General features: G+C 42.1%; 1 protein-coding gene across 2 annotated transcripts in view; it reads right to left on the reverse strand.

Annotated features, from left to right (window-relative positions):
• Positions 1-26,707, reverse strand: part of TSEN2 (tRNA splicing endonuclease subunit 2) — a 47,269-nt gene that overhangs the window by 2,351 nt on the left and 18,211 nt on the right. For both annotated transcript variants that reach the window (XM_028101796.2, XM_028101797.2), the window contains exons 5-11: positions 25,013-25,550; positions 23,731-23,808; positions 17,540-17,590; positions 15,126-15,264; positions 1,949-1,985; positions 1,300-1,411; positions 101-190 (exon numbers count right to left, since the gene is read on the reverse strand). In XM_028101796.2, coding sequence (XP_027957597.2) covers positions 101-190; positions 1,300-1,411; positions 1,949-1,985; positions 15,126-15,264; positions 17,540-17,590; positions 23,731-23,808; positions 25,013-25,550 — 1,045 coding nt within the window. The remainder of the gene's footprint in view (positions 1-100; positions 191-1,299; positions 1,412-1,948; positions 1,986-15,125; positions 15,265-17,539; positions 17,591-23,730; positions 23,809-25,012; positions 25,551-26,707) is intronic.

Genomic DNA, 26,707 nt, shown 5'->3' on the forward strand with positions numbered 1-26,707 from the left:
TGGTTTTCATTTCTTTTCTTGGGACCCCATATTCCAGAGGACACAGTATGGTGGACAGAATCTTTGCGATACCATGAGTTTGTCTCTTGAGTTTACCTACCTGAACTTTAATTCGTTTCATACATTCTGGGGACTCCATCTCTTTGTCAGTCATGGTAGAGGGTTTAATCAAATAGCATAGCATCAGTTCCTATTGAGAAATGAAGAAAAACATCCACATCCCACACAATAATAATATAAATTTAGGTGCAGGAAATGCAGGCAGGCTCCATTCCCTCCCACAGTGTGCTCTTGGAAACTCACAAAGCACACTGGTTTCCTCCTAGGAATGTGACTGCGCCCGAGATCTAGACTAAGGACCTGCCATTTAGTCATTGTTGACATGGCAAAAGAATGCAAATAAGGCAAATATATGGATTATACACGCAGCATTTAAAATATTAAGTATATGCTACAAGTCCCGTAAGATGGGTATAAACATACTAGAAACAGCAGAGACTCTATTTCTAAAAGACAAAGCTACTTTTTATAGGCCACACGTAAGCAACTTAACCCGTACTCAAGGCACTTGCCGCCTGGCCTCTGCTGGACCTTTTGTGCCCTCCTCCCCCTACCGTGCCTCCAGCAGCACTGGGACAGAGTCAGAGAAGGTTCACAATCTGTGTCCAGTTAGCAAACTATTGAATAACAGAGAACAGACAAAGCTTTCATCCTTAGTAGTCCTGGTGTAAGATGAAATTCCCCTCCTATCTTGATGGCAGCAGAATTCAGCAGAACACAAGCCAGGAAGTCAGATGACTCTGGGTTTGAATCCCAGTTCTGCATATAAGCTGCATGATCTTGGCTTTGCCCCTCAACATCTGACTCTGATTGATTCCTCACCCTTAGGGATGAGAATAACAACAGGGTGATGAGAGAAAACATGTACAATGCTTAGCCATAAATATTAATATCCTTCCTCTCTCAAGAGACCTGCTAGCTCTGAAAAGAAATTTATCAATGTTTTGACTCCCTTGTGAATGTGAGTGAATTCTGAGCATGTGCTGACAGCACCCCTGGGAAGGAAGGCAAGGCCCACCTACATCAATACCTACAGGAAACTTTGAAGCTCAGTTCTTGGAGCTCAGCACCAGTGGGTGATGGCAGGGAATGCGAGAAGAGGTCAGCTTCTAGCCCCATCTTTTAGAACCTGGCTGGCAGGTGTGAAGTTCCTACAGATGACTTTTAGGATTCCATTACATTTAAGAAAAAAAAAAAATCCAACCATTTTAAGTGACACGTGAATGACAATGCTGTTACCTTGGAGACATTAACCGAAACTCTGCTCAAGGCAGCCAGTGACCTCCAACTGAAAGGTCTGCGAAGAGAGCCCTCAAAATGGTCATCGACTAACTCAATAATGACGGAGTAACTGGAAGACAGATAGAGGGCATTGTAAAAATAAAAGGCATGAAATCAACCTCTTTAAAAAGAATAATGCTTGTTCTACCAAGAACAAAGATACAGAAAATAACACATACATCATCTAATCCTGAATGCCTCTGCAACGTTATTGGAAAAGTATTAATGAAAAACACTCACTTTACATTACAAACTTTCAGGCTCATCTCAACACTGATAAGGAAAGAACAGAAATATTTCCCCCAATAAGAAAGCCACGAATTCACTCAACTGTTTAGATACTAACACTCAGTGATATGATGATGAACAATTACTGCATAGATTAACTCAATGTGTAACACTACAACACGTTTACCATGACCTATTTATTATTTTACATATAGTACAACAATGTTAGTGTATAAGGCACAGATTTAGAGTATCTATTCCTAATAGGTCAAGAGAAACGTGATTGTAATAGTTTCTGTGGCACTGAAAATTACACTGGAGGTCAGAAATTTCCTCCTGTCCCTTTAAGCCATTAACTTATTTAAAAATCACTCCAAACCTTGCATGGTAAAATGGAGGGCCTTTTCGATACAACACTGCAAAGAAAAAGAAAGAAAATGTATAACCACTTGAAATCAAAATCCTTATTACTGACATTTTCTCTTCTCCAAAGAGACATAAATACCCAATTATCTGTATATGGGTAATCTGCAATATGCCCTGTGGTCTATTTTTAAAACCCAAACTGTTTTCTTCCCTCACAACAAAACGCAATTAGTAAAGCAAATCTGTGGCCAAGATCCTAACAATCTTATCTCACCCTCACCCCACAAATGAAATCCAAATTCAAATACAAGTGATTTTGGTCTTGCCTTTTGTCTTATACTCTTCCAGAGTGAGAATGTGAAATTATGTCAAACATGTGAAGTGTATATAATGTGGACTGATATTTTGTTATTAATTTCAAATCAAAGTAATTCAAAATGTCTGAGCTACTCTGGTCAGGTACAAGCTGACTTGAGTCTTGGTGCTAGAGATGAGTAAGAATCATCACTATTTTTAAGAAATTCAGTCAGGTCGGGGGAATAGTCACATAACCATACAAGCCATTTGGAGATCAGTCTGCCCTACTCATTCAATCTGTGGAGGTCAACAGCCAGTGCCCACAAGAGCCTGGGGCAAGGACTCTGCCCCGTGGACTCTGGAACTGCACAGGGAACCCTTCAGAGGCACAATGTCTGTGGCAGGGAGTGGCTATCTGGTTATCAAACTCATCCCCTCTCTTTCTAGGCACATGGCTAGATCATGTCTCTTAGTCTCCCAAGCAGCCAGGCTGGCCCATAAAACCCTGCCATGTACCAAGCCTGTACTTATTCCTTTTTGAAAATGACCTTGAAAGCCACGTGGTGAAGACCATGGAGACACAAGGAAGAAGCCTGGGCTCCTGAAGCACCTTTGGGAGTTGATCTGCTCACCATTCAGAGACACCAGTTTTTGGATTTCACATGAAAAATTAACTTCTGTTGTTAAGCCTCTGAGATGTGGGGTTTATAGTAACTATAGGTATAAGAAATACCTTTACTAATACACAATTACATCTGTAAGCTTGTGGCTGTCCCCAGTGCAAAATCAAAAATGCAGAAAAGCTTTTTATCCTTTGAGGAATTGACAGAATTTTTCTTTTTGGCCATACCAGTACTGTAGCTAATTTCCCTTAGGCTCAGCAAGCTCAGAGCCAACTTGAGAGCATGAGTAGTAACCCTGAAGGCCCAAGGACAAGACAGCAATCCTTCACCCAGACTATATTTTCTAGGGTCATGCTTCCTTTTTATTATTATATTTCCTACTGAAATTATATTTAAAGGATTTGGCAAGTCAGCTCAAATTCACTGTGTAAGGGTATAAATTTAAGTAAATACCCCAACATACAATCCTCAACTTTTTGAGATGTGGTGTAGTGGAAGGAAACCGTGTACTGGAATGAACTTGAATTCAGGAGTTTTGTTTCCTGCCCGGTTCTGCCGCTCATGGTTGTGTGACTTCAAGCAAGTTACTAACATCTCTGAGCCTCAGTTTCCAAAATTAGAAAATGAGGAACAAGGGGAAATTGAGATCTTTTCTAGCATTCAAATACTATCATTTATGACCAGGCACACATCTCTAATGTGCATCTGGAACCCTGGAACATTACACAGCTAGAAAGCAGGGGTCGTTTCAGATGACTGATGATGATGGTGGTGTAGCATGAGAAGGTAAAAGCATGAACACTGGCATGAGACAGACTCAAGTTCAAGTCTTATCAGTGTCAAGACCACATGACGACGCCTTGTGTTCCAGTCTTCTTATTATGAAATCTGGGGGTAGTGAGTGAAGGTAGAGGTGTTGGCACAGTGGCTGGCATAAAGTGAGGGTTCAAAATGTTACCTAGAATAATAATCATAATGATGATAGTGTATTCAGAGGGAAAAATAAAATCGTTTTACAAAAATGCCTCTCAAGCAGAAAGATGAAAACTTCTGAAGTCTAAGAAATCCTGGGCATTCAAAAATAAAGTCTGAAAGAACAGGGAAAAGAGAAAGCTCCTTCTTATAAATGAAAGCCACACACGGCATGTGGAAGAAATTACAGAATTAGAAAATGATTAGGGCAGTAATTAATTTGGGCAACTGTTACAATTATTGGGGACACAGACACGCACAATCTCCTCCTACATATTACCTGTTAATTACAAAAGGAAATATGCAATTTTACAACAGGCATCTGATAATGGTCACTTTAGCCAAGTAATCAAACTTAGTATCATCAACAGTGGGACAGCCTGACATTAAGTACCCCCTGATGGGGCATAATACATATAACACCTATGCATGCCAAAGAATGGGAACTGGAGTCTAATCATGAGGAAACAAATGTGGGATATACTCTAGGACTCTTCAAAAAATTCAATGTCATGAAAAACAAACAAGGTAGAGAAACTGTCACAGATTTAAAAAAAAGCTAAAGAGGCTGTGGTGGAGTGAACAGTAGCCCTCAAAAGATACATCCACGGAATCTGTGAAGGTGGCCTTCTTTGGAAAAGGCTCTTTGCAGAGACTGGAGTGATGTAACCATAATCCAAGGGAGGCCCGGTGCCACCAGCAGCTGAAGAGGCAAGGGATCGATGTCCCCTACCACCCAGCAGACTTCCAGCCTCCACAGCTGTGAGAAAATGAATTTCTGTTGTTTTAAGCCCCCTCCCCATTGTGGTAATTTCTCCTGGCAGCCCTAGCAAAAGAAAAGAGAAACCTACAACACCAGATGTGACACACGAACAGTGACTAGAGCCTGTATTAAAACAAAAACAGCAAACCCCCCATAGCTGCAAAAGACATTTTGGGGACAACAGAGGAATTGACATTTTCTGGTATTTTGATGATATTCAAAGTTCTGATTTCTCCCGGGTATTGCATGGTATTATAGTTATGTAGGAGAATGTCCCTATTCTTATGAGTTGCACACAAAAATACTATGGGTCATGTGTGCAGATGTGGAAAATGTTAACGAAAATAAAAAGTTTGACTGGAAAAATAAGCCAAGAGAGTGGTTTAGGAAAGAACCAAGACATGAGAAGAAGGCATAGCTCTTTGTTTGTGATGAGTACAGAGGAGATGCTCTGATGACCCCCTTCCTGGAGCAGAACCAGTCATCAGCCTGAGCTGGGCGCCGTGACTAGGGAGTGTTCCTTTGGGCTCTGAGAACCCTGTATGCTGCTGGCTTCTAATGGTTCCCATCACTCCACCTGCCTTGCAACTTCTAATTCACAGGCTGCTATGAAATTACATGACCAAACTCAGTCAACGCGAATCCAAAATTGGAGTGCGTGGGAGGGAAGCTTAGGAGTAACAAGATCTTGTGGGGTGGAACAAGATGGCGGAGGAGTAGGAGACATGGATTTCATCTGGTCTCAGGAATTCAGCTGGATAGGGATCAAACCATTCTGAACACCTACGAACTCAACAGGAGATCGAAGAAAAGAATAGCAACAACTCTCTGAACAGAAAAGCAACCACTTTCTGGAAGGTAGGACGTGCGGAGAAGTGAATCCAAGGCGATATTCGGGAGGATAGATAGTGGGGGAGGGGGCCTCCGTCGGCCGCTTCTGGCAAGTGACAGAGCAGCAAAGCACAAAATCGGAACTTTTAGAAGTCCGCTCCGCTGAGGGACTCACTCCAGTGGCTAAGCGGGGGGATGGAACCCTCGCGGGATAGTGTGGTCTCAGGACCCTCGGGGTCACAGAAAGACTGGGAGTGCCTGAGTGCAGCAGAGCTCCCAGGTATCAGAGCGGGGAACCCGGCTGCAGAGACAGAGCCGAGGTGCGGGCTCTCAGCTTGGGGTTGCCATAAACTGTGATCAGTGACACAGTCGGGCCACTGCTCCTCCAGCAGGGATCCAACAAGTGGCAGATCCGGGGAGACTCCCCTTCCTCCCCCGGGAGGAGCGGCGTGGGAGCGCACCGCAGGGATCTGCTGGGTTTGGAGACTCCACACAGGGTTGGGTGCCAGAGATAGAAATGCTCGGTCACAGGCCGGGGGAGCACGGGGTGCGGCTGGAGACCCGGAAGACGGGAGTGATTGACTGCTTTTCTCTGGGGGCGCACTGAGGAGCGGGCCCCAAGTTCTCGGCTCCTCTGGGGCGGAGATTGGGAGGCTGCCATGTTCACTGTTGTCCTCCAAAGCTGTATGGAAAGCTTGCAGGGAACAAAAGTTCCCGAGAGCAAACCTGAGCAGATTGCTTAGCCTAGACCGGCAAGGGCGGGGCAATTCCGCCTCCGCAAAGGGAACCACAGCAACAGGCCCCTCCCCCAGAAGATCAGCAAGAACAGTCAACCAAGACCAAGTTTACCAATCAATGAGAACGGCAGAACTCCAGTGCTAGGGGAAAAAGGCACATAGAATTCATGGCTTTTTTATCATGATTCTTTAGTCTTTCAAAGTTAATTTTTTAACTGTTTTTTTTTTAATTTTTCTTTTTCCCTTTTTCAACCAACATCTTATCAATCCCTTTTTTAAAAAAACATTTTTCTTTTTTTCTTTTTTAAAGATTTTATTTATTTATTTGACAGAGGGAGAGAGCGAGAGCAGGAACACAAGCAGGGGGAGTGGGAGAGGGAGAAGCAGGCCTCCCGCCGAGCAGAGAGCCCGATGCGGGACTTGATCCCAGGACCCTGGGATCATGACCTGAGCCGAAGGCAAACGCTTAATGACTGAGCCACCCAGGTGCCCAAAACATTTTTATTTTTCATTTTTAGAGTTATTCTATCCCTTCATAGTAGTTACCCTTATTTTTGGCATATATATATATAAGTTGTTCTCTCCTTAAAATTTTGAGATACAGTTTCTTCTAACAGATCAAAATATACCCTAAATCTCTAGTGTATGGCTTTGTTCTAGTCTCCTGCCTGATCACATTCTCTCCCCCCTTTTTTTTCTTTTTTTAAAATCCTCTTTTTTCTTTTTTCAAACAACTTCTTATCAATTCCTTTTATAAAATTTTTTATAATTTTCGTCTTTACAGTCATATTCCATCGCTTCATCGTATCAACCCTTATTTTGTACATATACAAGTCTTTCTTCCTTTAAAATTTTGGGAGGCACTTTCTTCTAACAGACCAAAATACACCCAAAATCTAGTGTGTGGCGCTAATCTATGCACCAGCCTGATCATATTCTGTTTTTTTTTGTTTTGTTCTGTTTTTGTTTGTTTTATTCTTTTTCTTTTTTTTTTTCTCTTTCCCTTTCTTTTCCCCTGGTTTCAGGTCTTTTCTGATTTGTTTAGAGTATATTTTCTGGGGACGTTGTTACCCTGTTAGCATTTTGTTCTCTCATTCATCTATTCTCCTCTGGACAAAATGACAAGACAGAAAAAATCACCTCAACAAAAAGAACAAGAGGTAGTACCGTCTGCCAGGGACCTACTCAATATGGACATTGGTACGATGTCAGACCTAGAGTTCAGAATGATGATTTTAAAGATACTAGCTGGGCTTGAAAAAAGCATGAAAGTTATTAGAGAAACCCTTTCTGGAGAAATAAAAGAACTAAAATCTAACCAAGTCAAAATCAAAAAGGTTATTAATGAGGTGCAATCAAAAATGGGGGCACTAACTGCTAGGATAAATGAGGCAGAAGAGAGAATCAGTGATATAGAAGACCAAATGATGGAAAATAAAGAGGCTGAGAAAAAGAGAGATAAACAACTACTGGATCACGAGGGCAGAATTCAAGAGATAAGTGGTACCATGAGACGAAACATTAGAATTGGGATCCCAGAAGAAGAAGAGAGGGGAAGAAGGTATATTGGAGCAAATTATAACAGAGAACTTCCCTAATGTGGGGAAGGAAACAGGCATCAAAATCCAGGAGGCACAGAGAACCCCTCTCAAAATCAATAAAAATAGGTCAACACCCCGACATCTAATAGTAAAACTTACAAGTCTCAGAGACAAAGAGAAAATCCTGAAAGCAGCTTGGGAGAACAGATATGTAACCTATAATGGCAGAAACATTAGACTGGCAACAGACCTATCCACAGAGCCCTGGCAGGCCAGAAAGGACTGGCATGATATATTCAAAGCACTAAACGAGAAAACTATGCAGCCAAGAATACTATATCCAGCTAGGCTGCCACTGAAAATAGAAGGAGAGATAAAAAGCTTCCAGGACAAACAAAAACTAAAGGAATTTGCAAACATGAAAGCAGCCCTACAAGAAATATTGAAAGGGGTCCTCTAAGCAAAGAGAGAGCCTAAAAGCAGCATAGACCAGAAAGGAACACAGACAATATACAGTAACAGTCACCTTACAGGCAATACAATGGCACTAAATTCCTATCTTTCAGTAGTTACCCTGAATGTAAATGGGCTTAATGCCCCAATCAAAAGACACAGGCTATCAGATTGGATTAAAAAACAAGACCCATCGATATGCTGTCTGCAAGAAACTCATTTTAGACCCAAAGACACCCCCACATTGAAAGTGAGGGGGTGGAAAACCATTTACCATGCTAATGGACACCAAAAGAAAGCTGGGGTGGAAATCCTTATAACAGACAAATTAGATTTTAAACCAAAGACTGTAATAAGAGATGAGGAAGGACACTATATCCTACTTAAAGGGTCTATCCAACAAGAAGATCTAACAATTGTAAATATCTATGCCCCTAATATGGGGGCAGCCAATTATATAAGGCAATTAATAACAAAAGCAAAGAAACACATCAACAATACAATAATAGTGGGGGACTTTAACGCCCCGACTGAAATGGATAGATCATCTAAGCAAAAGATCAACAAGGAAATAAAGACTTTAAATGACACACTGGACCAAATGGACTTCACAGACATATTCAGAACATTCCATCCCAAAGCAATGGAATACACATTCTTCTCTAATGCCCATGGAACATTCTCCAGAATTGATCACATCCTAGGTCACAAATCAGGTCTCAACCGGTACCAAAGGACTGGGATCATTCCCTGCATATTTTCAGACCACAGTGCTTTGAAACTAGAACTCAATCACAAGAGAAAAGTTGGAAAGAACTCAAAAACATGGAGGCTAAAGAGCATCCTACTAAAGAATGAATGGGTCAACCAGGAAATTAAAGAAGAATTAAAAAAATTCATGGAAACAAATGAAAATGAAAACACAACTGTTCAACATCTTTGGGATGCAGCAAAGGCAGTCCCAAGAGGAAAGTATATAGCAATACAAGCCTTTCTCAAGAAACAAGAAAGGTCTCAAATACACAACCTAACCCTACACCTAAAGGAGCTACAGAAAAAACAGCAAATAAAGCCTAAACCCAGCAGGAGAAGAGAAATAATAAAGATCAGAGCAGAAATCAATGAAATAGAAACCAAAAGAACAGTAGAACAGATCAACGAAACTAGGAGCTGGTTCTTTGAAAGAATTAACAAGATTGATAAACCCCTGGCCAGACTTATCAAAAAGAGAAATGACCCAAATCAACAAAATCATGAATGAAAGAGGAGAGATCACGACCAACACCAAAGAAATACAAACAATTATAAGAACATATTATGAGCAACTCTATGCCAGCAAATTAGATAACCTGGAAGAAATGGATGCATTCCTAGAGATGTATCAAATACCAAAACTGAACCAGGAAGAAACAGAAAACCCTGAACAGACCTATAACCACTAGGGAAATCGAAGCAGTCATCAAAAATCTCCCAACAAACAAAAGCCCAGGGCCAGATGGCTTCCCAGGGGAATTCTACCAAACATTTAAAGAAGAATTAATGCCTATTCTCCTGAAACTGTTCCAAAAAATAGAAATGGAAGGAAAACTTCCAAACTCATTTTATGAGGCCACCATTACCTTGATCCCCAAACCAGACAAAGACCCCACCAAAAAGGAGAATTACAGACCAATATCCTTGACGAACATGGGATGCAAAAATTCTCACCAAAATACTAGCCAATAGGATCCAACAGTACATCAAAAGGATTATTCACCACAACCAAGTGGGATTTATCCCTGGGCTGCAAGGTTGGTTCAACATCCACAAATCAATCAACGTGATACAATACATTAACAAAAGAAAAAATAAGAATCATATGATCCTCTCAATAGATGCAGAAAAAGCATTTGACAAAGTACAGCATCCTTTCTTGATCAAAACTCTTCAGAGTACAGGGATAGAGGGTACACACCTCAATATCATAAAAGCCATCTATGAAAAACCTACAGTGAATATCTTTCTCAATGGGGAAAAACTGAGAGCTTTCCCCCTGAGGTCAGGAACGTGGCAGGAATGTCCACTATCACCAGTGCTATTCAACATAGTATTAGAAGTCCTAGCCACAGCAATCAGACAACAAAAAGAAATCAAAGGCATCCAAATCGGCAAAGAAGAAGTCAAACTCTCATTCTTTGCAGATGATATGATACTTTCTGTGGAAAACCCAAAAGACTCCACCCCAAAACTGCTAGAACTCATACAGGAATTCAGTAAAGTGGCAGGATATAAAATCATTGCACAGAAATCAGTGGTATTCCTATACACCAACAACAAGACAGAAGAGAAAGAAATTAAGAAGTTGATCCCATTTACAATTGCACCCAAAACCATAAGATACCTAGGAATAAATCTAACCAAAAGGCAAAGGATCTGCACTCAGAAACTATAAAATACTCATGAAAGAAACTGAGGAAGACACAAAGAAATGGAAAAACATTCCATGCTCATGGATTGGAAGAACAAATATTGTGAAGATGTCAATGCTACCTAGAGCAATCTACACATCCAATGGAATCCCCATCAAAATACCATCCACTTTTTTCAAAGAAATGGAACAAATAATCCTAAAATTTGTATGGAACCAGAAAAGACCCCGAATAGCCAGAGGAGTATTGAAAAAGAAAAGCAAAGCTGGCGGCATCACAATTCCGGACTTCCAGCTCTATTCCAAAGCTGTCATCATCAAGACAGTATGGTACTGGCACAAAAACAGACACATAGATCAATGGAACAGAACAGAGATCCCAGAAATGGACCCTCAACTCTATGGTCAACTCATCTTTGACAAAGCAGGAAAGAATGTCCAATGGAAAAAAGAGTCTCTTCAACAAATGATGTTGGGAAAATTGGACAGCCACATGCAGAAGAATGAAACTGGACCATTTCCTTACACCACACACAAAAATAGACTCCGAATGGTTGAAAGACCTAAACGTGAGACAGGAGTCCATCAAAATCCTAAAGGAGAACACAGGCAGCAACCTCTTCGACCTCAGCCGCAGCAACTTCTTCCTAGACACATCGCCAAAGGCAAGGGAAGCAAGGGCAAAAATGAACTATTGGGATTTCATCAAGATAAAAAGCTTTTGCACAGCAAAAGAAACAGTCCACAAAACCAAAAGACAACCGACAGAATGGGAGAAAATATTTGCAAATGACATATCAGATAAAGGGCTAGCATCCAAAATCTATAAAGAACTTATCAAACTCAACACCAACGAACAAATAATCCAAACAAGAAATGGGCAGAAGACATGAACAGACATTTTTCCAAAGAAGACATCCAAATGGCCAACAGACACATGAAAAAGTGCTCAACATCGCTCGGCATCAGGGAAATCCAAATCAAAACCTCCATGAGATACCACCTCACACCAGTCAGAATGGCTAAAATTAACAAGTCAGGAAACGACAGATGTTGGCGGGGATGTGGAGAAAGGGGAACCCTCCTACACTGTTGGTGGGAATGCAAGCTGGTGCAACCCCTCTGGAAAACAGTATGGAGGTTCCTCAAACAGTTGAAAATAGAGCTACCATATGATCCAGCAATTGCACTACTGGGTATTTACCACAAAGATACAAATGTAGTGATCCGAAGGGTTACATGCACCCCAATGTTTATAGCAGCAATGTCCACAATAGCCAAACTGTGGAAAGAGCCAAGATGTCCATCGACAGATGAATGGATAAAGAAGAGGTGGTATATATACACAACAGAATATTATGCAGCCATCAAAAGGAATGAGATCTTGCCATTTGCAACGACATGGATGGAACTGGAGGGTGTTATGCTGAGTGAAATAAGTCAATCAGAGAAAGACATGATCATATGACCTCACTGATATGAGGAATTCTTAATCTCAGGAAACAAACTGAGTGTTGCTGGAGTGGTGGGGGGTGGGAGGGATGGGGTGGCTGGGTGATAGACATTGGGTAGGGTATGTGCTATGGTGAGCGCTGTGAATTGTTTAAGACTGTTGAATCACAGATCTGTACTTCTGCAACAAATAATGCAACATGTTAAGAAAAAAGAAAAAGAAGATAGCAGGACGGGAAGAATGAAGGGGAGTAAGTCAGAGGGGGAGATGAACATGAGAGATGATGGACTCTGAAAAACAAACTGAGGGTTCTAGAGGGGAGGAGGGTAGGGGGATGGGTTAGCCTGGTGATGGGTATTCAAGAGGGCACGTTCTGAGTGGAGCACTGGGTGTTATGCACAAACAATGAATCATGGAACACTACATCAAAAACATGATATAATGCATGGTGATTAAGATAACAATAAAAAATTTAAAGATAAAAAAAAGGAGTAACTAGATCTTAAGTCACATCAACCAGTACCTGCACGTGTCAGAAAAAAAAAAGACATCTGGAGCTGGTTTTCAGCTTTCTGGCTGGCAACAGCAGTTTAGTGTGGTGGAAGTACAGGGAGCTTGGACCCAGACAGAGCAAATTTCCGCACTTACTTGCCGTGGGACCCTCGGCAACTTCCTTGACCCTTCTAAACCATAATTTCCTCAGCGTCTTATAAAAGGAGGCGAATGCCACATGCCTCACAGGAGTATTAAGATTAAATAAGATGAGGGAAGAAACACAAAGGCAAGGTGCCAGGTCACCGTAAGAGCCAGCAGCTGCAGGAGCTTTTGGGTGGGGAATGTAAGAAAAGGCTCCCACTTGGTTTCTAATCTGGTTTTCACCAGTGGGTGATCAAAGTCAAGTAGCTCAGCAGTTGCACTCAATTTGAGATCCATATCATTTGTTCCGAGTACGGCTCCTGGAATGAAAAGTGACTGACAAGACTTATTCAAGGGGAAGAGTTTTCCTGATAAGATGTGAATTTCATAATGGCCCTTTGTCGTGGGTCATTACCTCTATAAGCAGAAACAATAGTTAAGAGGGGATGTCCTGGGCTTAACCTGTGTTGACAGTTCTAGGGTATGTGTGATTTGGTCACTGAACCTCGAAATTAAAATATTATTGTTAAAAAACAGCAGGCACCAAGCAGCTGTGCCTAGAGAAGAGGAAAAGCTTAGGAAGCTGTTCCTCTTTTTTTTTTTATTTTAAAGATTTTATTTTTAAGTAATCTCTACACCCAACGTGGGGTTTCAACTTACAACCCCGAGATCAAGAGTTGCATACTCCACTGGCTGAGCCAGCCAGGCACCCCAGGATGCTCGCTGTTCCTCTTACCCTGGTCTAGCACTGCTTGTGAACTCCTGCTAAAGCAGGAAATGTGAAGACACCCCTCATGTTGCTGCTGGGCCAGAGACCTGGTCTCACATTAATTATACAAGAAACTCAAAGTACATGATATGACCCAGCTGTGGCAAAGGCCTCCAGGGAGCTGGGATATAACAGTTGTTTTATTTCTTTAAAAAAATCTGTCCTTTCAACCATCCCTATAAGGCGGTTTGTTTTAAAAATGACTCTTCATCCACAAATATGGCTTAGCATTGAAAATACATGAGATGAGGTATACTTAGAAGACACTCAACAAAGGCCCTTGAAACCCTGCAATTTTTAATTTATTTTTTGTAAAGCCGGTGTTATCCATGTTATATGATGAGCAAATGGACACTCAGAGAGATAAAGTAACTTGCCTGAGGTCACACAGTAAAGAGGTAGACCTGGCTGTGAACCCAAAGAGCTCTCTTTACTAGCCCCATGCCACCTCTGGAAGTATCCCTGCAGCCTTGTCGATGGAAAATTCTAACTCAAGTTTCACCCATACAATGAGAAAGGTGAGGAAGACCTGCCAAGCATTTGTACCAAAAGGCTATTCTTACAGGAGTATGAAAAGGAGAACAGGGTGGGAAGCCAATGAAGGAAAATGAAACAGGCACATAACTTATTTAAACATCGTGAACTGTGGCCAACACAATTATGTGGAAACCTAGCAAGCTAATCTCAAGCTAATCCTGACCATTTGTGTGCTAACCCTGAGTTAGCATATCTGTACCTGAAATCCAGGCATGGAAGAAACAAAAGAAACCATTTATCTTAGAGGGTTAGGAAATTCTTAACCTTTATTTTGGACTGCTGACACCCTCCCTCCCCACTTGAGAATTTAACGAAAGTGGTGGACTCTTGACCCAGAAAAACATACCAATCTACAAACACAATTATTTTATGCTGGGGTCTCCTGAAGACTATCCTATGATTTCAGGTTAAGCACAATTTTAGAGTATTTAAAGATTTAAAAGATTGAATTGGCTTTGTGTATTAAAAAAAGGCTCAAAACACATGAAACAAGCAAATGACACAGCTCACAAGACCTCAAGGGCCATGACTTCTCAAATAGCTTGATATTTTTGTTTGAGCCCCACAATTCTGAACATCCAGGAAGCACCCTCGCTTAGCAGATGTGGAAAATGAGTTTGAGGGACTTAGCAGTGACACAACTGCCATCTCCACATCAGAAAAAAAAAAATAGAATAAAAAGAGTATCCACTGCATAGGATTGCTTTAGGGATTAAATGAGATAATGAATTTTAAAATGCTTGACACACAGTAAGTGCTCAACAAAGGACAGCTGGCATTATTACAATAGTATGATTATTCTCATTTGCCAGATGAGCACTGAGGCCTGGAGGATAAGGCACTGCCCTATATCACACGATCACCTGGCTAATGAGAGGAGGGGAGTGGGGGATATAAAACTCTTTTCTCAAATTATAGAGCAGGTGAGAGGAAAACCTGAATACTTGGGGCTACAGGCATCTATCTCCAGGCTTTCCCCTTAGACTTCCTTTTCACTCTTTCTGGAAAACCCTCCACCCCAACCCAAATATTTTTATCTAAGCCAAAATGAAGGTATCATCTTAGAAAAAAAATCAGCAACAGCACATATTACCAATTCAGTTTTCACCTTGGGATCTGCTGCAAACTCTGGTGTGAGAATCAGCGTTCTACCAAGTAAAGAAGTACTTACGTAAATCTGTCCCATACTTAAGTCCCACTTTGGGCACCCAGCCCTTGCTTCGGAAGTAATGGTATGCCATGTACGTAGTCCTAAATGTGGGCTGAACTACCGTGAAAGCTTTCCAGAGCTTCATGATTGTTAAAGGCTCCTAATGTTGGTGAGAGAAAAAAAGGGCATTATTATGTATGTATTCGCTTTTCATTCAGCCAGTGAACTGATATCTACACCAGGTGTGGCACCGAAGCAGTCAACACACACAGCGCCCATGATGGAGGGACTTCACAGAGGACCTAGGCCTGTGCTGTCCAGTGTGGCAGCACCAGACACGGTCTGGAAGGGAGATGTGCCTCAGGTGGAAAATACACACTGAATTTCAAAGACTTGGTAGGAAAACAAGAATGATATGTTGAGTTAAAGAAACTCTGTAAATAATATGACTTTTTTCTTTTAACCCCTTCAATGCGGCTACCAGAAAATTTAAGACAATGCATGTGGCTCTTGTCTGAGGCTTATATTCACGTCTATGAGGCAGCACTGCTCTGGGAAAGGCCTCCCTGCAACAGCAATGTCTGAGATGAGGAGGAAGCAGCCAAGTGGAAGGGGGCAGCGGGGGGACCGGCGGGAGTGTGGGGGAACCTGGGGGCAGTGGGGGGGCTGCACAAGAACACACACAATTCCTCCGGGCAGAGGAATGAGCATGTGCCGGGTGCTCGAGTGTGACAAGTCCACCATAGCCAGAGGGCAGCACATTCCAAACATTTCAGTGACCCAGGCGAGTAGCTACTGTACGTCAGGCCACATTCAGAAAAACCAAAACATAATTTTGTAAAAGCTTAAAAAAAAAGACACCCCATTTAGTCTTTGAAACTAGAGAATTTATCTCATGGCTTAAATGAATAATCTAACTGCTTCAAAGAGAATTTTGTTCCTAACAAAGGATATGAAGAGACGGAGAATGGCTTGGTTAGAGAACATTCAATTCTCCGGCTGGTTTAGGGCTCAGTCAATGAGACCTGCTCAGTTTGTCTCAGCCTGAGACTTTAAATCCGTAAAAATGAGCTAGAGTTTTTTTCTTCTTTTCTTCTTCTTCTTCTCCTTCTTTTTAAAATTGTTCCTAAGGTAGAAACCCCATACATGTGTGGCCTTTAAATCCCAAAGCAAGGAAACATGCAGCTCCCCTGTATTAAGCAACGGTCTTGTAGGGAAGGCTGAACTTCCAATATGGAGCGCCCATCATGTTTCAGAGGCTGAGGATTCTAGGTAGCAGTGGAATATTCTCGAGAATTTCAGCTAAGACCCAGGAGGGGAGGCAAGGTGGGCTAAGAATGGCCACCATCTGGGAAAATGAGTCACCTATCAGCTGATAGCTATTTTCAAACCACTGGAATACTCTTAAAGAGAATTTATATAATTAGAATTTGATGAATGATAAAATTATGTACTTCCAAGAACAGAACAAAATATGCTTTCTCTGTTCTATTTATTGTTCTGCTTACCTTTCTCTTTTTAATTCATTTGAATTATTTGGAATAGGTATTATATTCACATGGTCCAAATTCACAAAGTATAAAAATGTACAGTGAAGTCTCCCTTTCTACCTGTGTGTCCAGGCCCCCAAAGCCTCTACCAGAAGGTAAGCAATGGTGTCAGCTTCTCGTGGAACTTTCTTCTAAGGGCAGCAGGCTACAGTACAGACTCACAGGCTTTGGAGATACCTTCATATAGTTTCAAGTACTAATTCTAACCAGACTAGCTGTGTGACCTTGGGTGAATTACTTACTTCCTCTGAGCCTCATTTACCTGATCTGTAGAATTCCTACCAGGCAGAGGCAAGGATGAGAAGTACCGCCTGAAAGGTACCCAACAACACACAGCCTTTACCGAAGCAGGCACTGAACACTGGCAGTTTTAATTTTTAGTACTGTTCTGATACCAATTTCCTGATCATCATTTAAGATATTGCTCTTCTCCTAGTCTCTGGGAATGAATTTCAATCTGAAAGAGTCAAAGCTGGCTTCTGCCTTAATAATCCCAATTCAGGGGGTGCCTTGGGTGGCTGAGTTGGTTAACCATGTCACTCTTGATTTTGGCTCAGGTCATGATCTCAGGGTGGTGAGATTGAGCCCCACATCGGGATCCACACTCAGCATGGAGTCTGCTTGGGATTCTCTCTCCCCTTTTCCTCTCCCCTCCCCCCCACTTGCACGTGCTCTCTCTCTCTCTCAAACAAATAAATAAAATCTTACCCCCCCAAAAAAAATCCCAATCCAGGGCCCAAAGCCTAACCCTAGAGAAAAAATTCAATTCCAATTTTATTCAGTGAAAGTAGGTGCATTTGTATTACAGCAATATGAAAATTACTACAGCCTGCTTTCAACACCAGGAAAATTTTCAGTGGATTTTATTTAAATATAAGATCTTACCTTCTCATAGTAAATACTCAGACATCCCAGAGCATAGACCAGGAAAAAGGCCTAAAAACAGAGCAAGCAGAAAATGTTCATTAGAAACTGTCCCACATTCTTAAGAAATTATTTTACAGATTGATTTCTCTTTGCCTTAAGTACAAATTAATGTCCCTAAATCATCTTCAAAAAATGGTCACATATTTTTAACATAAATGGTTCATGCAAATTTTAAGGATTAAAAAACTCTAAGAAAATATGAAAGTGACAAATTGATTAAAAATCAGTAAAAAACAAAGTATTTGTATATTTTCCATGTATTTCCTCTTAAAAACCACATAGCTAAACTGAAAAATGATGTAAATAGTTGTAATAATAGAAACCTTTCCTCATTAGATTTTCCTCTGTAAAATTAAATAACCATATCAAATTGAGAAAAAAATTTACACAAAGAAATATAGAAATTTGTGAAAACTGGGCAGTGTAGATTTGGCTTGCATAACAAAACATGAGTTACAACCCTTGTTGTAAAGTGATTTCCTATTAATCCCTATCCTTCCATGAACTTCATTATACAGTAATGTGTTTTACTTGCATGGGAAGGCAGGAGGAAAAGCAAAGGAAGTCAGTTGTAGCTGAGTAAAATCACACTTAGATAGAAATAAAAATAGCTTTTTTTTTTTTAAAGATCTTATTTATTTATTTGACAGAGAGAGCGAGCGAGCACAAGCAGGGGGAGAGGCAGAGGGAGAAGCAGACTCCCCACTGAGCAGGGAGCCCACTGTGGGGCTCGATCCCAGGACCCTGGGGCCACGACCTGAGCTGAAGGCAGACTCTTAACTGACTGAGCCACACAGGAGCCCCAAAATAGCTTTTTTTTTTTTAAGTTTATTTTTTTTAGTAATCTCTACACTCAGCGTGGGGTTTGAACTCCCAACCCCAAGATCAAGAGTCATATACTTGACACCAACTGAGCCAGCCAGGTGCCCCAACTGCTTTCTGATAAAAGTAAGACAACGCCAAGCATCAATACCACCAAACAGGCCCTGCTGTTCACTCTATTTGTAGAGGGGGGATAGGATCCACGTTTACACTTAAACAGACTTATATGAGACATTGGTGTGTCGTAGTGGCTAAATGGTGGTATCAGTAAAACTGGGGTAGTTTCTTTATAAACATGAGGACAGAAGATTATAACCAAACGAAAACCATTCTGCTGCTGCCACCACGTGGCACAGACGAGGGCCCTCTTACATAGTGTGGCGACAGAGATGCGGTCCTCAGCCCTGAGCCTGCACATTTTTGTTCAACAGCATGGTACGAACGACCAGGGCTTACTTAGCTTGCTTCCTCACTGCCCCAGCACGTACAGGAACAAACCACAAGAGGATTTAAGAGAGCACAGGCTATGGAAGTGTACGGGGTTTCAAGCAGCAACGAGAAATAGCTTTCTGATCCCCAGGAATTGCCTGAACCCACCCCGTCATTTTCTCCTGGCTATATCTCATGGCACTTCTCTTTACAGCAGTGGTTCTCAAAGTGTGGTCTGGGGATCTTGGAGACCCCAAGACCCTTTCCGGAGGTCTCCAGGTCAAAACTATTTCATGATAATAACACAGTATTTGCCTTGTTCCTGCTCATTGTCTCCAGAGGCTCCAAGACATGTGGTATCACAACGGACTGAATACAGAAGCAGATTTGGGCATCCAGCTGACTTCTATAAAGCCAGACCGTAAGGTGACTGGCAGAAGCGAAAAACTGCCATTCTTCTCACTGAATTTGTTCTGTTTTGAAAGAATATAGTTACTTTTCATAAAATTTTACTTATGTTAATGTATGATGGATTTATCATCATTATCTTAAAATGAATTAAAGAACAAATATTTAAATTTTGTTTTAATTTCCGATTTGGTAAACAGTGACAGATATAATTCACATAAAGATGTTCCTGGGATCTTCAATAATTTTTAAGAGAGTAAAGTGGCTTGAGAACTACCACTTTAGTTTCACTCAGCTCTAAACCTAGAGCTTCTCTGAAGATGCAGGTGACCCCACTTCTCTGGGTCCTAGCCACCACTCCCCGCCTGGACTTCTCAGAGGCCTTTCCGCTCCATGCATTCTCCACGGCAGCCAGAGCTTTTTCCCACGTGAAGACCACGTGGCTCCCATGACTAAAACCCTCCAGAAGGCTTCACGGCACTTTGCTTCCCACTGCCTCCAGTCCCTGTGAAATCTGACCACCACTCTTTCTGGCCATGTTGGCTCCATGTCTGCCCCTGAACACACTAAGCTCATTCCTGCCTTTATCTTCGTAAGTGCTACTCCAGGATCTGGCACATTCTGCCCCAGACTCAAAAGTCACTTTTTGGAGAGGTCTTCCCCTCCACCCTCGTTAAGCAACCCTCATCCTGATCATCTTCTTCAAAACACTTTTGTCTGAAAAGATCTTTCTTACATACATCTCTCCAACTTGAATGTGAACTCTATGAGAGCAGAAACTCTGCCTGCCACTCCCCTGGCCCGGGAGGGGTTCTAGCACATGGCATCTGCTCAGTGCTTGTGCGGAGAGAATGGACCCTGAGTTTAGGACACTGCCAGAGTCACCGAGAGCAGGTCTCTGCAGGCCTGGCTCGCCAGCTCCTTTCTCCTCAGGTGGATGCTATATGCCCCACAGTCCCTTGCAGCTACTGGTGACAGCCTTCCCAGGAGTCCTACATTCTTATTTTGACCTTTTGTCTTCCTGTGGCACACAACTCACTAATGCAGAGTACCACTGTTTCTCGGATGCACACAGATGGTGGCCAGAAGGCGCCACGGAGAAGACAAACTTGGGTCCTCAAACAGCCAAGTGCTTCCCCTTTCAACTTCTCCCAGCTGTCACTTCTTGGTTCTGAACGGGGCGACAGGGAGGATGAACTCTGGGATTTGGCAGAGCTGGGCTGAAATCTTCATTAACAGCTATGCCCTTGGAAGTGTCACTTAAGCTCTCGTACCTCATCTACAAAATGGGGATGAAAATGCCTTATTAAAGATCTAATGGGATTAAGTCTCATAAAAATTTTAAAAGGCTATGCAAAGTACCTAACTGCTCAATTCATTTTAGTTTCCCCTCCTTTTAAAACACCATTTAGATACTGTAGCCTGCAAAAGTTCAATCCTCTCCTTGCCAAGCAAGAGACTCCTTCCCGGTGTCTGTTAGAATTTAAGTTCTTCAGAAACTTTCCATTATCAGTAAACACAGGTTTCTCTAAGAACTGATGAAACCAATGCCTCATTAATATTTATTGGCCTAAAATAAATGGCTTTTATGAATATACACAAACTGCTCGTAGGCACTTTTTACAGATGGAGTGGATCTTAATTCAACTGAGTTGGCTTTATTTAGAATTAAATCATCAGAAGACTGGGGCCTTTCTGCACCGGTGCCCCAGTGCTGCCAGGACCAGGTCAGACCCCTGGTACATACTTGTAGAGGTAGGTGATTATGTCCCTTGAGATCTCATTAGTAAGTTTTTACTAATGGGAGAGTTTAATGATGGTTTTAATGTCATCACTAAATCTAGTTAGGTCCCAAAGCATCATAATGGAAAAACAGTTCTCAGTAACAGATTTCTAAGAGACAGATCTTTAAGTCAGCTGTGGTATTATCATTCCCAAGGCCCAGAAAGAACTGCTCTGAATCACCACAGAAGGGCTGCCCGTGTTCCTGATGGATATTTATGGAAACACATTAAACTGTACAAGTGGTGCACCAAACACAGGTGATTCATTCAGAGGAAATCTGCCAAAACAGACCTGAGAGGCAGAGCTAGGTTTAATTGCACATTCCCTGAAAACTGCAACACCTCTCTGGAATGTCCTCAGAAACCAAACAGCTTCCAAGAGTGCAGAGCAACCTCATCTACTTTCCATTACTTTTGTCTTTCTTCAGGGAGTGTTTGGGAGAGAGCAGCAGACAGCAACACCTTTTTTTTTGTCAGTAAAAAGCATCGCATGGAACACAACTGGACCTACTGGAACAGTGAGGTTGGCACCTAATGCTCTCTCTCTGCCTACGGCTGCCACCTCCCAGAGCTGAGATACTGGCCAGGCCCTCCTGGCCTCAGCCCTCCAGCCCAGCCTCCTACTGATGCCAGCTCCAGTACCTGCCCTTCTCTGACGTAGCGCCCGCGGTACCCCAGTGCCGCCAGGACCAGGTCAGACCCTGGTACATACTTGTAGATATGCTGTCACAATCTAGCCCTCCCGTGTTGCCATCCAGGGCTGAGCTGCATGAAAGAGCCTATGCTGTCCAGTGTCCAACTGGCAATCCCCTATTTATCTTTTTTTTTTTTTAAAGATTATTTATTTATTTATTTATTTGACAGAGAGAGACACAGTGAGAGAGGGAACACAAGCAGGGGTAGTAGGAGAGGGAGAAGCAGGCTTCCCGTGGAGCAGGGAGCCCGATGCGGGGCTCGATCCCAGGACTCTGGGATCATGACCTGAGCCGAAGGCAGACGATTAACCGACTGAGCCACCCAGGCGCCCCCCCCCCATTTATCTTTTAACATCTACAGATATCACTGACTCTGTGAAGTCTTTCCAGCTAGCTCACATCCCTTTGGACTCTACCAGTTTCTGTGCAAATTCCCCATCTTATATGCATCCATTTAACAAATAATTATTAAGCACGTGACAGACGTCAGACACTGGGTACAAGGATACTAAAGGAGCAACACTGGCACAAGACCACATGGAACGTAATTGTTTCCTGGGCTATCTTTAGGACCAGAGCCATATTCTGTTTACTTCTGTATTGTTAGTACTTAGCCCAGTGCCTGGCATAGAGTAAGTACCCAATGAACATTTTTGCAAAATATTGATTGCAAAAGAAAAGGTTCCAACTAGCTACTTAATAGCATTTACAAGTAATTTAATAATGATAACAAGAAAAGCAGGCACTAACACTTACTGAGCGTTTATATGTATCTGGCACTGTGCTGAGCCTATTACATGGGGTAGTTAATTCCCAGATCTTATGAACAAGGTATTCTGTAACCCTCATTATATAGAGAAGAAATCAAGGCCCAGAGAGCTCAAGCACCTAGAAAAGGGGTATCTACGGTGTTGTCCAGCAGAAAACTTCCTATGATGATAATGTTCTACACCTATGCTGTCCAATACGTCACCACTGTCCACCTGCGGCTGCTCAGTGTTTGAAATGTAGCTGGCACAATTGAGAAGCAGAATTCTGAATTTTGCTCAATTTTAATTAGTTTAAATAGTCACATGTGGCTAGTGGTTACTGTCTTCGACAACAGACTCAGCTGTCTCATTTGTAGAACGAGGAGATGTAGTAAATAAGTCCAAACATCCTTTCCTGGTCCCACAGTCTGTTCTTTGTACGTTTGGCCTCACTGCAAGGAAGTACAGACAAGGAAATCCAGAGAACATGGAGACACAACTACTTCTCTGTGGATGGGCCCACGAAGTTACCAACGTGGATGCAGTCAACAAGCACTCCCTGAGATCCATGTCTACACGGAGAACAGTGCTAGCCTCTGCAGGAGCTATCAAAGACAAGCAGGAGTGCTCCGGGAGAGGAAGAACACGAGACTGAGGGAGGGGTGCAATCCTCCAGGGCAGAAAGGACATTTCTGTGCACAGTATAAACAAAAGCAAAGGAGGGCCTGAACACATGAACACAGGATGGAGGAACTCTAAATCAGAGGGAAAATTTATGATGCAGTTTTTAGAAAGTCACTTTCAGTTAACTTTTGGGAATGCAGCTATTGCATTAAGAGAACATGTGTTAGTAATTCTGCAGAAGGAAATACCTAGAATCCATTTATGTAATTAGCAGCCATGACATGACTTGAAGCATGCATCATAACTTATTAAAAGCTGGTGAAACTCCAAGAATACACTAAAAACCACAAACTATACACTTAAAATGGGTGAATGGTATGGTATATAAACTGTATCTCATGATAGAGGAAGACCCCTCATAATCTTAGACTTAATGAAATGAAGGCTAAGGAGTGAAATTTAGGCTGGTCTACTTTGGAAGCTGCCTATGGTCATTTCAATACCATTTGTAATGTTCAATTACTGAATACTCAGTAATTACTGAATCACATACAGAATTGCATTTACAAGTGGACCGCATTACAGGTTGCCTGGGCCCTGAGACCAAGAGCTGAAAAAGTAACATGCAGGAAACGTACCTCTTCTAGGCTAAGTTGCAAATACTCCAAGATCCTATATGGATTTCTTCTGCATACTAATCTCTTTTTTGGTGCCAACTGAAAAGAAATAAAATACATACAGAACAAATGGAAACACTACATACTACATAGAGCAGACTGCATTTTAAAACAAACATTTTTCTTACAAATTTCACAGATTCACATTTATTGGACTAATACGTTAAAAATATTTTTTTATTATTATGTGGAAAAAGAAGTTTTAGGTTTCTACTATTACCATTTTGATTTACTTCCTTTCTATGTTCCCCATGAATTTTTCCCACAGTTGTGATCCTTTCGCTAGCTGAATTTATGTACTTCTTTTCACCCACCTGCACCTCACAAGTGTGGGCCTAGCTTCTTTATCAGGCTTCATAAACCCCATTCTAAAGGCTAGATAATATTTCCTCAGACAGGTGTTTCACATACTACTTAGCCATTAGACTTGCTCATTTTTAGGTATTACAGATAAGTCTACGGCAACTGTCTCTGACTGTGCACCCCTCAGTGGAATGGCTCTTGATCTTCCCAGTGCTTCTCCTGTGCTGGCTGATCTCCCTACCCAAGACCCCCCGCACCACAGCTACACTCAAGACTATGTGTAATTACCACAACACTTCTTTTTCTCCCACCCAAGGGAAAGATTATTGTACCTGCTTTGATTTACACATTTTTTTAAAGTTAAGTTATTCACAAACTTTGAGGTTTTAGTAGAAATAGCGCTCACAGCCACTGAGCCACCAGGGCTGGGACCCAGTGCCTGCTGGCTAGCCCCCGCGGGTCTCACCACCTCTCACATACACTGGGCACTTAATGTGGGCTTGCTACCAGTTCTGAGTAAGGGGCATCCTGGCTAGCCCACATATGCCATGGGCCAGAAACAGATGGCTCTGGAGGAAGTGAGTTATTTTCTTCTTCAGTTGATCCTTGAACAACGCGGGGGTTAGAGGCGCTGATTTCCTGCCACAGAAAATCCGTGTATAACTTCTGATTCCCTCAAAACTTAACTACTAATGGCCTACTGTTAACTGGAAGCCAACAACATAAGCAGCTGATCATCACATATTTTATGTAAGTATTATATGCTACATTCTTACAATAAAGTAAGCTAGAGAAAAAAATATTAAGAAAATCATATGGCAGAGAAAACACATTTACAGTATTGTACTATATTTATCAAAAAAACCCCAAAACACCAATCCGTGTATAAGTGGATCCATGCAGCCTGAACCCCTGTTGTTCAAGGGTTGGCTATACTTACTTCTTCACTTGGGGCACAGTCCTTCTCGTTCACATCATACACATCTTCCTCCACCAGCATGAACTCATCACCAGGCCCCTTCTCTCCAGTGCAGAGGAGACCCGCTTGCTGGCTCCTGTCCTCAGGCTGAGTGTCAGGTAGGGGGAGGAGAACGTCTTCTTTGCCACAAGGAACTTGGGGCAGGGGGTGGTGTTGCAGCCTGCGAACCTCCACCACAGATTCATCCAAGCCGTTTGGAGCGAGCAGGTCAGGCCCAGGGCCCTCCTGCAGGCGGTCTGATGGCTTGCTGGGACCGTCCCTGCCAACTGACTTTCCCACATCCCCATTCATCACAGGAAGTTCCTCTCTATCTGCGGAACCTTCCATTTCAGAAACCGTTTCAGAGTTCTGCTCATCATGCCACTGAACTTCTTTATTCCTTTTTATACCAGGATGCTCGAGTGGCTTTGTGTAATCCTGGAGGATTTTCTGCACTGTACTCCCCTCTTGCCCCTGTCTTTGCATGAGCTCTGCGGCCCACTCTACGCTCTGCCGATACCTGCAAGATGGAAACGCTGTCAGTAAGACATTAACAGTTTATAGCAGTTTTTCTCAGTAGCGGGCTATAGGTAAATGTCTTCTTTATACTTTCTTGTGTTTTCTAACTGTTCTGCAATAAGCATGTGTTACTTTTGTTTTTATTATTAGAGCTTCATTTAATTTTCTTATTTTGAAAAATAACTTGACCCCAGTTTGACAAAGTATGAATATTTATATACTTTAAAACTGGTGGGCCAAATGATTTTAGGTAAATACAAAGAGAATATGGTCATCCTCTGTCAGGATTTCTACATTATTCTTAACTTTGGATATTACATTTTCAGAAAAATTTGTTCAATACTGGAATGCAAAATGAGAATTTCAATAGGTATTTTTCACAGTACCTACTGAGGTCTCCACTGCGTATGGCAAGAAAGGATTACATGCCACACATATGGCCAAGCATCCTAGCAGAAAGGGCCCTTTTCCTCATAATAATTTTCGAAGTGCAGTTTGATGAGGAATATCTGCTTCGTTCCTCAAATGTAAAGGCAACCCCGAACACTTCCCAAGTTACAAAAAGTCACAGGTAACACAACAGGGTTCTGCGCAAGTGAGACCTCCAGCCTGCTGACACCGCTGGGACACCTCCATGTGGCATCAGGCTGCCATACGGGAAATCTCCCATTTCAGCAGGAGAGCTAAAGGCAATGCGAAACTCGAGCACTTTTGGCCTCGACCTCCAGCTGGTAGCCTGGAAAGCACCTACGATGGCACCGTTTGTGGGAAGACAGAGGTAATTTTACTCTTCACCTTGAGTATTTTGCTTTGTGTGTGTATGGCTGAATATTTCATAGTTTATAAACTGTGACATCTCACACGCAATTGAACAAGGAAGCTGGCCTCTGCTGTATTTAAGATTTGTAGCTGCTTAATCCTGATTCCTCAGAAGAATCTCCAAGCTGTCCACACCTTGTTTATCTTATGTAGGGATGAGCATGCCTTCCTGTTTATTGGGAACTGTATCTTAGCTTTAAAGAGTAAAACCTAGCAAGGCTACTCTCACACCTAAGAGGCAGACACCATGATTGTATGCATGAATGCATACTGCACGTTTCATGTTCAGCCTGACTCTGTCCCTTGTAACAATGTGACAAAACCAATTACTTAACTTCT

This window comes from Eumetopias jubatus, unplaced genomic scaffold (genome assembly GCF_037043125.1).
Source record: "Eumetopias jubatus isolate StellerSeaLion01/CBP00866 unplaced genomic scaffold, mEumJub1_p1.0 scaffold_1, whole genome shotgun sequence".
Lineage (NCBI taxonomy): Eukaryota > Metazoa > Chordata > Mammalia > Carnivora > Otariidae > Eumetopias > Eumetopias jubatus.